Here is a 12,854-nt window from a genome sequence, read left to right as displayed (position 1 = left end):
TTTAGGGACTAGAAATCACCTGGTTGAGCCTGTGCCTTACATGTTTAATCTCTGAACACTAGAAATCTGCTTTACTGACACTTAAGGATCAGTGCAGCCTCATCCTCTGTCTGAGACTTTGTGACATAAATGGATTTATCTGCAGAGACTGGAGAATCTCATTAACCAAGTCGACTTAAAGGTGACTCTGGAAATACTGTGTGTGTGTGTGAATTTGTCTTTTAGTTTTCTTTTTTCAATAATAGACCAGAAATACAGATCACGTCTGTTGGATTCTTGTCTTTCTCATTAAATTGGTTAATATTTCTTAATTTGCCCTATAGTATCAGAAGATATAAAAGGCAGGTGGTTACCCAGTTTAAAATTTGAAAGTAGTCACTTTCTGGGCTTTCACTAATATAATAGGATAAAACCACAGAGGAAATTATATGAGGGGAGGTCCCCCCAAAAGCCCCGGAATTTATTTATAAAAAATTGTGTTTATTCTTATACATTTAAACTTCAGTCACCTTCCAAATACTCTCCATTTGATGCAATACACCTAGCGACACTTTTTTCCACTGCTCAAGACAGTTTCTGAACTTGTTGATTTTACTGCCTTTTAGTGCTCATGCTGTTTTTTGTGTTACCTCTTCCACAGGGCAAGACGTTCCCCTCTGAGAACTTTTTTCATCGGGGAAACGAAAAAACTTGGGGCCAGGTTAGGTAAATAGGGAGGGTGGGGCACGGGGTCATGCCATTTTTGGTCAAAACTGCTGAACACTCAGTGTGGTTTGGGCAGGTGCACCTGTAAATCACCCTACATGAAATGGGCAAATGCACTGAAAGAGTCTTCAACAAAATTCACGAAGTTGAACGCAGCCTCTCACAGCAACGCCAGCTGATACCCTGATACAGGCGGGTTCCTAGAACACCCACCTAGTGGGGGAAGCCTGGACTACAAGGGGCCCACCTGCCTGAAGATAATTCTGTTTTTTCTTGGGTCTCTCATACAGCTCTTAAATATAGTCTAAATATCACTATACCCACAGAAAAGCCATATTAACATGGAAGTGAGTCCATGATTATCTTTTTTCATGGCATTTCTGAAGCAAGAGATTCCACATCTGTTATTTATAGATAATTACACTCAGTTGAGATACTTTTGCTTTTTTTTTTAAGATTTATTTTTTAGATAGAGGGGAAGGGAGAAAAAAAAAGAGGGAAAAGAAACATCATGTGTGAGAGAAACAATGATCAGTTGCCACTAATTGGTTGTCTCTTGCACACCACCAACTAGGGACCTGACCCACAACCCAGGCATGTGCCCTGACTGGGAATTGAACCAGCAACCTTTCAGTTCACAGGCTTGTGCTCAATACACCTAGCGATACTTTTTTCTTAATTTCTTTGGGATTTCTTAATCCCACTGAGCCACACCAGCCAGGGTGAGACAGTTTTGCTTTTATTTGAGACTTTGAATGAGGCTTTTGGTTTAGAGATTTACGTGCTAGAGTGAAAGGGGAGACTTGCAGCAAGGTCAGGCGTCAGGTGCTCCTGACCCAGCTACATGCTGCCTGGACCGGGCCTCTGAGCCTCCACACCCCCCAGTCTTGCCCGTGACCTACACAGCCTGCTTTGCACCTGTTCTGACCCACTTCTCTGTCCTTGTGCTCTGCCTAGTCCCTAGGTCTCCATCCTTGTTTTCCCAAAAGGGCTGTGTACCCACCTTGATGTCCCGTAGGGCTGCAGTCAGGATCTCTGCCAGGTTGTTTCCAGACATGTTGATATTTGCAAGTTGGTGGTACTTGGCCTCCTGCTGTTCCAGCCTTGTTACACCCTCAGTGTGAGCGCTGGCAGTGGCCTTCCAGAGCTGGAGCAGACTCTGGGCCTTTTGCAACTGGTCTGCAATGTCTTGGTTTACCTGGGTCCACCTGTCAGGGCACATGAACAGGTCTCTGGTCCTAACCTTTTCCTCGCAGCAAAATCTCAATGCACTCTACCAGTAAGTTAATAGCAGATGGACTGTTTAGACAACACTGTTACTGCCTTTCTTTAAAATGAATTGCACCATCAATACATAAACAGAAGTTCAAATCTGAATATTTAACTGATTTTAAAGTTCTCAACAAAAATCTACTGTAGTATGACTGCCTCTCAGACAAACATGGAGAAAGTACTGAACTGTATGCCTGATGAAACCTCTCCACCTGGCTCCTATTTTATAGAGGGGGTCTTTAAATAGGCCTACTTAAATTGTGTTTGTGTCCAATTTATTCTCCAATTAGAAAAGCCACAAGCATTCCTAATATAAAGTGCAAATAAAGGAAATAGTTTTCATTCCACGTGCAGACTGCAGTATCTTGCCTTTGTCCTCCACCCCTAAATCAGTTGTAAGCCAGCTTTCACACCCCATTCAATACAATAAAAGCTCTGCAATTAACTAGAGCCTCACTTCTAATGGAGATTTCTATCATACGTGCTTCATCAAAAATCCCTTCCAAGCCCATGAATCACTTCCCCCAGGGTATTCCAACATGCCCTTTCTTCCATCTTATGATGTTTCCAGTGGAACAGACTGCCCATCTGCCTACCCCTTCGTCTGTTTCTGCCTGGGATTTTGGTGTCCCTGAGGATTACACTGGGCCTTTAGTCCTAATATAGTAGCCTTCTGAAAACGGCTATTCTGGGGCTATAATTATGCTATTTCCAGACTGATTATACCAAACACTTCTACAGGGTAGGTAATAGCCTTCACAACACCCAGTTTTACATGAATTAGATCCTTCAAGACAGCAGAGGCCAGAATAGTATGAAATCAGTGACTTCAGATGATTAAGGAGTCAGAATGCCCATGTCACTTCATTTGCCACATCGTTAAAATCCGATCTATTATTCAAATTGCATCTTAATGCATACCTCATGTGACTATGTTGGCACTTCTCTTCCATTATTTCAGCCACTGAGGGGCAGTAATCTTTGAGTTTTCCAATAACTTCCTGGAGTTTCTGCCAACTTCTTTCACTGCTCTCGGCCTCGTCTTGAAGAGCCTGAGAACAGAGGGCAGGAATGTTAGTTTCAGAATGGCCAGGCTCATTCCAAAGGAGGCAGCAGCTTTTCAACACCTGCTGTATATATCACAATAACAACACTCAAACCTTGATAGGACTCGGATAAATTCTTAGAAATGTGAAGAAGAAAACACCTGAGACAACATCTTTTCTCCTGAGACAAAAACTTTAGAAGGTATATGAAGAAAAACCCATCAAAGTCCAAAACCTTTATATCAGGAAACAATATAGATGTCCAACATAAAGAAAAATTCAGTGTAAACTTTTACAAAGTTTCACTCACTTGGCCCATGGGATTCATATTAGAATCTCAAGTTACACTTCTGAGGCTGCTGTTCAAAACACGGTTTTGTGCATCTCTGTCCAGGGCACAAGCGCAACTGTACCCGCTGCTGTGCCTGCCTTCACTGCAGGTTATCTGCCCACAGTGTGTGCGCGAGATCTGGTTCACTTACCTGAAGGTTCTGCACCTGGCATCTCAGCGCCTCCAGGGACATGACCACAGGCTTGCTGTGCTCCATGCAGTACCCGAATCGAATTGCCATCATGTTCATGTCATCATAGAGTTTGTCATAAATCTTCCACTCCTGTAAAACAGACTGCATGGAGGTCCTGAGCTCACTGACCTATATGAAAAATGGAAGCAGATTTAGAAAATCATTGAGAAGAGGCTCTCTCATCATTATTTTCTCTTTCCAAGGACCCCATCTACCACTTAGGCATTTCAATTTGAAGATATTGGAGGAGCTTTGGTGATTAACTGAAGGTGGAAAGGGTAGATCAGTGAATAAAAACGGCTAAGTTTTAGAGCAGGTGAATGGAAAAGAGCCCCGAGGCCAGAGGATCAGCGTGGATAGAGCTCAGTCTAGGGGCCAGCCCAGGGAAAGGTCGCTGGGCATGGAATCTGAGTCTGTGAGTGTACGTGGCTTCCACATACACAATGTTGTGGAATTCTGGTGCTCGTAAGGGTAACCCCTTAGAATATTTATATCATTTGCTTAGAATATTGTAGCTTCACAGAGAAGAAATGGCACACATGGGTTGAGGGAGAGGATAAGAAAACCATGAAGCAAAATTCATTACACTAGAAACAAGAAGGAACATTTTCAAAGTGTTCAAAGCGCAATCAGCCAGTAGGGCAGCATTCACTGAGTGTGGAATAGGCATCACTACAAAGGTAGCAATAAACAGTAGGTATCATCATCCCCATTTCATAGACTGGAAAACTGAGGCTTAGAGAGGTCAAGTACCTGCCCTAGACTCGAGGACACAGATGAAGGTGCTGCCAAGATCCTTATTTAAGCGGAGAATGCAAAGTTCTTGCTCTTAAAGACTAGGCTCTACTAACTCTGGAGCGCTTACAGAGGGATGATCCAGGTGTTATGTCCTCTGTCTTTCTTTAAAACAGTAGCTTTACTGAGGTACAATTCACACATCTATCTTCATAATTGGTTCTAGAATGTTTCCTCCCTCACTCCTTATTCTTCATCCCTGCCCTCCTCCATCAGTGATCTGTGCTCTGTCTCTGTGACCTCCCTCTTCTGGAGAGTTCGTGTAGGAGGAATCATACACCATGTGGTCTTCTGTGACTGGCTCTGTCACTTAGCATCATGTTTTCAAGGCTGTCACTGCTCTATCATATATCAGTACTTCATTCTTTCTTACGGCTGAATAATATCCCATTGCAGGGATATACCACATTTTACATCCTTTTATCAGTTGATGGACATCTTGGCTATTGTGAATCATGCTGCTATGAACATTTGTGTCCAAGTTTTGGTGTAGACATGAATTTTTATTTCTCTTGGGTAGACACCAGAGGTGGAAATGCTCAGTTGTATGGTAACTCTATGCATGACCCTTTGAGGAGTGGCCGGACTGTTTTCCACAGCAGCTGCACAATTTCATTTTCACCATCAGTGCATGACGGTGTCAATTTCTCCATACCCTTACTAACACTTGTTATCATCTTGCATTTTATTGTAGCTATTGCAGTAGGTATGAAGTGACATTTCATTGTGGTTTTGATTTGAATTTCCTTGATGGTCAATGATATTGGGCATCTTTTCATGTGCTTATTGGCCATTTCTATATCTTCTTTAGAGAAATGTCTATTTAGATCCTTTGCTCATCTTTTTTCATTTGGGTATGTGTCTGTTCATTATTGAGCTGTATCTAGAATATATAAGGAATTATTACAAGTCTTTCATCAGACATTTAACTTGCAAACATTTCTCTTATTCTGTGGTTTGTCTTTTTACATTTTTGATGGTGTTTTTTGAAACACGAGTATTTAATTTTGAAGAAGTCTAATTAATCTGTGTTTTGTTTTGTTTTGTTTTTGCTGTTGTTGTTGCCTGTACTTTTGATATCCTATCTAGGAAACCATTCCTAATCCAAAGTCATGAAGATTTACACCTATGTTTTCCTCTAAGTTTTCTTTGCTTTTTTGTTTTTTTCCCCTCACCCAAGGACATGTTCATTGATGAAAGAGAAGGAGAGAGGGAGAGAAATATCAATGTGAGAAAGACACATCACACATGCAACCCAAATGGGGACTGAGCCCACAACCCAGGCATGTGACCGGACTGGGAATTGAACCCATGACCTTTTGGTTTACGGGATGACACTCCAACCGAGGCACACGGGTCAGGCCAGAGCTCTTCTAGGCTTTATAGTATAGCTCTTACATTTATATCTTTGATCCATTTTGAGTTAATTTTTGTACATGATATGAATGTAGGGATTTTACTTCATTCTTCTGTATGCAGTTATCCAGTTTTCCTAGTTCCATTTTTTGAAAAGAATATTTTTCCCCACTAAAACTGTCTGATCCTTATCAGAATCAATTGAACATAAACATGAGGGTTTATTTCTGGGCTCTCAATTCTATTCCATTTATCTGTATTTTTATCCTTGTGCTAGTACTATCTGCATGTTTTTACATGTATTATCTCATTTAATTTCCCCCCTCTATATTTTATTATATTGTAATTTATTGTGTTATAATTATCTGTTTCAAGTGTTTCCTCCAATAGCCTGTGAGCTCAAAGGCAGAATCCACTTATTTTCTTATTGATCTCTGAACCATGGGCAGTGAGCCCAGTGCCTTACAAAAGGCATGTTTAACAAATGACTCTCACACAAGGTATGTTAAGCTCTACCCCCTTTTTCCTGCCTGAGTTCTGGGGGGGTCACAGAATGAGGCTGAGGGTCACCTGTGGATTTCATTCATACAGCTTATTCTTAATTTCCTCTTGGGACAAATGTTTAAAGCAGACTATAGTAACAACCACAATAAGGCCTCTTTGGGAAACATGGACACACCTATCAATGGTTAGTATTTACACTTATCTCCCTCCATTTGTGGAGAAATGTTAAGGTTTGCCATGTGTAGAGATGCCTGGCCTTTCTCTTTTGGTGCTTTCCTCCTGGAAGGGATCGGGGTACACTTTGACTCAATGTCTTCCAGTTTTTCTCTATTCTTTCTCCTCACCTCATGCAATGTTTCTCCCCACCTCTGGAGTTTTCCCTATGCCAATGGTGCTTCTAGCTTAATAGAGGTCACGTGAGTACAGGGTTTGTCCCTCCCTGACGCATCTCCCTGTCTGTGGGGAGTCTGAGTTGCTTCTTCATAGCTGCTCCTGCAGATCTGGCCAGGAAACAATGCCAGATGCTCTCTGTCTGGTGTGGAACATGAAGACATTTTTGTCTTGGACATTAGACAACACAAAGTTAACCAAGTGATTTCTAGACCGCCAAGGATGTTGGAATTGAATTGGTGGACTTGTCTCTATCTAGTGAAAAAAAATGGGGGAGATTTGACATGCTTTCTCTACCTCACTTCAGTTAATTTTCTCAGCAAGTTTTCAGCTTTTGGTATTGCGGCAGGTGTCCGTGATTAAACAACAACAAATAAGGTGAAAGATGGGTATGTGAAGAGAAACAGCACACTTCACACGAATCTAGTACCTGCTTGATAACACTGCTCCTCTTTTGAAATAACCCCTCAATTCTGGAAGCTGTATCTTCTAACAACGGCATTGTCCCACTCTCCAAAGTCAGATAACTTTGTCTCAACTCATTCAGTGCTTTGGATTTAATTGCAAGTTGATTTTCTATATCCTAGAAGGGTAAAAGAAAATAGTTTTCATAGGTACAGTATCACAAAACAATAAGGTATTTGAGATAGGAGTTTGCTCTTTTCAAGTAAAAGTGACATTAGAGTATATAATAGCATTATACCAAAGACACTGTAATCCTAACACTCTTAATTCAGTTTTTACAATGAATTATGATAATATAAATTTACATGATTACAATATGAATTTTTATAATAACTTCAATTACTCCAAGAACCTAAATTTTAGAAGAGTCTAGGAAACGAGTCCTTATCACCATGACTTGGTAGCAAGAGGCCAGTAGACCCCATCCCCATCCAGCTCTGCCCTGTCCTGGCTGTTCGATGAGGCACTTAAGTCATCAAACCCCAAGTCAGCATTTTCTCATGTGGAAAATAGTGACGATACCCCATGTCATGCAGAGCTTGGAACCCAAGTGAAACAGGGCGGCCTGTTGGGGGCTGGAAAGCACTGAGCTGCTAGTCTGACAGTCAGGAGGTGTGCTGAGTCTGAGGTGACTGCAAAAATTCCAACGTGGAACGGGCTAGTAGGTAGTTAGAAACAGGACACGACCATGGGAGAAGCTCTCTTACGGGAGTGTCACTGCTCACACATCACATCTGATGTTCTTCTGCAACCTCTGAAGGGGACCTGGGGCCTGCCCAGCAGTGCGCACTTGTACGGAATGTTGCAGGTGCAGGAGCCACAGGCCCTGCGCCATCTGCAGCTGCAGGGCCGGGTGGAAGGATTAACCTACACTCGGGTGGGGGAACAACTAAGACCAAGCAGCCTGGTAAACAACAACTGAAGGAAAAGGGGCACGACCAGCTTCTGAAGCCCAAATGTGATTTAGGCAGTGGTTCGGGGGGACCAGCGATCCTTTCGGAGCATGCTACACACAAGGCAAAGGGAAGCCGTTTTCCTCTGAAGAAACAAAATGAAATACTCAAAATCGGTGAAACTTTGGAGAAATTTTGTGAATATTTGGTACACTTTTAAAAAGATATAACAACTGAAAAACATCTACATCAAAATTCCCTTTGAACATCTTTTCCTTAGGAATAACAGTCAAATCTCTTAAGAACAACAGTAAATGTGAAACACTTTGTTGTTTACCATTAAAAAACCCCTTGGATCAATATCTGCTGGACATAACACAGGAAGTACGTGAGGGTTTGGAGGAGAGCCCCGAGAAGCTGGCCCAGGGCGCCCCCGTCGTGGGTGGTACGGCGGCGGCTCACCTGACAATCCAGAAGCACCTTCTGCACTGAGATCACACTTTCAGGTTTCTGTAAAATTTTCAGTCTCTCCTCTTGTGCCTCCATCCAGTTGTTCAAAATCTGTATTTTGTTTTCATTCTCGGTGATACTTTCCAAAAGTTGTTCTAAATGTTGTATCTACAAGTTATGAATAAGAGTTTATTTTAAACCACATGCTTTCAAATGTAAATGTCAAGATATGATGTTTTAAGTAGGATATTTTTTCTTCTCAGATCTCTTAGTTTGTATAAGATTTCCCAATAGCTTTTAGAATAAAAGTAACCCATAAATCAGGAAACAGAATTAAAAATCCTGTTTAAAAAAAATCTAACATTGGAAATGAGCCCTAACCTGCTAAGAAAGCTGGCTGTTTTGGAGTTCCATGATATCTGAACAAAATAAAATCATGCTGCTAACATGCAATGTTGTATGTTATACATACATATACAGTGTTATACATTTATACACGCGTACACATATATAAATGTTTGTGTTCATTTTCCAATATTCCATGAGCATTTGTCATGACATGCCTTTGTTAATTTAAAAGGCTGCTTGATATTTCATCAAGTAGACTGAGTGTGATTTGATTAATTATTCCTCTGTAGTTGGGAAATGAAGGCATTCTACTTCCACCCGTACAAATAATTGTGGATTTAATACTTTGTGTGCATTTCTTTTCCTTTTTGAAGAACTTTACTTAAGACAAATGTGTAAGACGTGGACTGCTGGGCTAGGAGATAAGATAAATAAGATGATTTTCATGGCTCTTGAAATTCTCTGAATGTTTTCCAAAAGGGTATTTAAGCCATTATCTGCAGTGTATGATTGTGGTAGCTTTGGGCTTTTACCTTTATCTTATTAAATTTTTCTAATGTAATAAGTATGTAATACTATATTAATGTATATTTTGAACATCTGATAATTGAAGTTGTAATACTTCCATTTTTGCCAATTACGGTTTTCTCTTTTGTGAATTGTTTGTTCACATTCTTTGTTCACACACTTGACCCTTAATTGTATCAATCCATTTTCATGCATTCTCTACACAGTAATCAGCAGATTGTCCTTATCAATATATACAAAGATTAAGTATTTTTCCAGGAATAAGTTCTCTTAATCTTTTCAGAGCCATGGAATAAAAATCTACCAAAAGGCCACATACATTTTTCTTCCTTTTTAAAATCTTTTCCAAGCTGAAATACTTTGATGCTTCTCAACATCTACTTAAACAGAAAATGTCAAAACCTCTGACTATTTAGTAGCCTCACATAATACTCGACAGCTTCTTAAATAAAATTTCTCCTCTTCATGTGCCCAACTCAATTTCCCACTAAGAAAGCTCAAAAGAAACGTAAGAATGGTTTTCATGCTCTCTTAAGGAGAATGCTAAAACACAGGGTTAGTAAGGGCTATAACTGAGCGGATTACTAGGCTTCACTATAAATTAAGCATCTGAATGACTTTTTAAAATTTTCAGAAAGGGATATTTTGCAAAGGGCAGATCGGACATCAGATTGTGACGGAGGAGCACACCTTTCTGTTCAGCAGCCCGTGGACCTGGTGCCACTGGCGGTTCATCTCGCCCAGGTGCTCTGCGAACTCCGTTCTTTCGTAGCGCTTACTTTCTACGTCACAGGTGCTTAACTGAAGTAATGACTGGTTAACAAAGTCAACTATCCACTGTTTGTAGTCCATTTCCATTCTGAACTCCTATAACAAAATAAAAGTAAACAACCAAAGCCTGAAATGAAGTATTAATAGGTTAGAAGAACCAGAGTTCTCCACTGGTGCACCTGTCGGGAGTTACCGTATACCACCTCCAATGCCCCCAGCCTCCTGCTTTCCTTGAGTGGAGAGAGTTGTTTTGGAAATTCCACATTCCTGGGAACAGACTGACTAACCGCTTTGAAACAGACTGAAAAGCCATAGGCAGCACCACGAGTGGTGGCTACATCATGTGAACCAAAATCAGGACCCGGGACTGACCAAGGGATCCCGTGAGAGGCAACCTGAGAGTCACACTGGAATTCCGAGCCGTCCCATGGGCCCGTGGAAACAACAGGATGGGCAGTCTGAAGTGAACACGCCCAGGACACCTTCAAGGAATTTTACTGGTTTAGGCAGCTTCTTTCTTTCTTGCTCTTCAGACTAGGCCACCCAGTTTGGACGACTTTAAGTGATATAGCAATCCCAACCCATCCAGGGCCAACCACGTTTCTGTCAAGCCTACAGCTTGTCGGGTTTATTCTGGCAAGTTCTAGCGCCTCCTTTGGAGACACCCAAAGGGAAAAACCATGTGGCACTTGGTAGGTTACTGGAGCCTGTGAGACCCTAAAGTTCCACAACTCACTGAAGTTAGCATGCGGTAGAATATAAAAATAAAATCCTTGCTAGCATCATGCTTTGTGATTAAGCCATTCATCTCCTGCCTACCGGAGGCTCAATCCATCAGCCTCCAAGGTCTCTGAAAGCAATGGCCAGGGTCTTCATTCACCAGTGTGCCTACGGGCAGACACAGTGCCTGGCACTCAATAAATGTTTGTGCGTGGCTTGTTCAGTATCACTTAAATCTACCTGAAATCAAGTACAGAGAAAGCCACATTCACATCTATTTGTAGGATATCAAGTATATCAACTTGTCCTTATGCATTCTCTTATTCAAATGACATTTACTTAACACCTACTGGCTGCCAGGTATGGGACTCGGGGAGGTGGAGGATAGCCTCTGCTCTCCAAAGCTAAGTCAAGGTGGAAAGACAGGCAACCAAGCAAATAATTATAACATGTGGTAGGAACTACTCAAGGCACCATGGAGACATCTAATCCCAGAAAGTGAACTAATCTGGTTGGGAGAGTCAGCGTTAGATTTCCAAACGAGAAGATACTCTAGCCAATTCTTGAAGGACGACTGAGAGGATTTCTACAGCTAAATGCAGGGAAGGGGGACTCCTGGTGAAGGTGCGGCATGAACAAAAGCACGAGGAGGGAGGGCACGGGAAGCAGTCAAGGGACCACAAATCGTTTGGTTCAGGCAGAGGCCAGGGTTTGCATGGGGGAATGAAAAGATGACGCTGGAAAGGTGACAAGGGGCCAGAGCCAGTTAAAAGCTCAGACACGGTTCTGTGCTGAGGAGAGCTACTGCAGGGGTTTAAGCTGAGTACGAGCAAGCATACTACTCTCTCGAGAATCACCCACCACCCGTCCCCCACACCCAGAATTAGTTTTTCTAAGTTATGTTGTATGTGTCTCTGTGTTCAGCATTTCTTCTTCAATTGTCTTGCCTTGTTATTTAATGCAAAGGCCTCTGGTTCTTTTTGTATAATTACCTTGTACTTCTGAAGAAGATTTTTAACTTGAGATGCGGAACTCAGCGAACGCTCAGAGTCTTCACCTGCGGTTTGATGCTCCACATTGTTCATCCAGCTAATCATCTCTGTGATTGCTTTACGAGATGGCAATTTCTCCATCTGAAGCTGCAAGGACAAAATGATTTCCATTTAATTACCTGCAGTTAACAAAATGAATCAGGACATCACTAAAGATGATAATCTGGTTTGATAAAAGGTCTTGCTACATGATTATGCATGTTACTCACAAAAACAAACCCAGAATTCAAGCTTAGAATGAATGACCCCAAAACAATGACAATGACCTTCACATAAACTAACACAGTGGTGCAGATAACTGGAAAATAAAGTAATTAAGTCTGATTTCTCTCTCAGGTAAGATCCCATTGGAGAAGAGTCCAGTAATTAAGACCTACATTCAGTGGCACCAGAGAAAAATAGATAGTGTCAATGAAAATTATTGAGTCGAAGAAATAATTTTAAAATATTTGTGAGCTAACAAGTGAATGCTAATTTAAATGCTGGGTCTTTAAATACTTACCTGGTGAAGTTTTTCTTGAATATCTGGAAGTTGAGTTATGACCATTGTCCATTTTTGTTCAAACTGGGCTAAAGAAGCTCTCAGTGTGGCCGTATCAGCCTCTTTCAGGTGAAGAAGTTGGTTCCCGGTACTTATCACTGCAGTCTTCAAGGAGGACTTTTCATCAAGTTCCTTTGAAAACTCCTGAAGGAGACAGTTTTAAAGCTTAGAAACTTAAAAAATTCAAATAAAGAACAGAGTAACTAAGAGTCAGAATAACTGGTTCGAGTTCAAAACAAAATAAGTGAATTTGATTCAAATAGAATGAATGTACATGTGTGTGCCTGTGCATACGTGCCTGTGCTCAGGCACACATGTGCACGAGCACACGCACTTCTCCTGCTAAGGGTCAGGCGCTGCTCCAGGCATTAGATGTACGGAGGGGAACAGAAAAGATGGAATGCCTGCCCCTTGAGTGGCTTATAATCTAATGATTAATATTTTTAAAAATAGACAAATTATTGCTTCAACTTTAAAAAGGAAAGTATAGTACA

General features: G+C 41.3%; 1 protein-coding gene across 10 annotated transcripts in view; it reads right to left on the bottom strand.

The window, feature by feature from the left end:
• Nucleotides 1–12,854, bottom strand: part of SYNE2 (spectrin repeat containing nuclear envelope protein 2) — a 293,026-nt gene that overhangs the window by 51,626 nt on the left and 228,546 nt on the right. For all 10 annotated transcript variants that reach the window (XM_036010877.1, XM_036010883.1, XM_036010867.1 and 7 more), the window contains 8 exons: nt 12,322–12,504; nt 11,760–11,906; nt 9,967–10,143; nt 8,413–8,568; nt 7,023–7,175; nt 3,506–3,676; nt 2,899–3,029; nt 1,709–1,913 (listed from right to left, as the gene is read on the bottom strand). In XM_036010877.1, the coding sequence (XP_035866770.1) occupies nt 1,709–1,913; nt 2,899–3,029; nt 3,506–3,676; nt 7,023–7,175; nt 8,413–8,568; nt 9,967–10,143; nt 11,760–11,906; nt 12,322–12,504 (1,323 nt within the window). The remainder of the gene's footprint in view (nt 1–1,708; nt 1,914–2,898; nt 3,030–3,505; nt 3,677–7,022; nt 7,176–8,412; nt 8,569–9,966; nt 10,144–11,759; nt 11,907–12,321; nt 12,505–12,854) is intronic.

This window comes from Phyllostomus discolor, chromosome 1, assembly GCF_004126475.2.
Source record: "Phyllostomus discolor isolate MPI-MPIP mPhyDis1 chromosome 1, mPhyDis1.pri.v3, whole genome shotgun sequence".
Taxonomy (NCBI): Eukaryota; Metazoa; Chordata; class Mammalia; order Chiroptera; family Phyllostomidae; genus Phyllostomus; species Phyllostomus discolor.
This window is presented reverse-complemented; position numbering and strand designations above follow the sequence as displayed.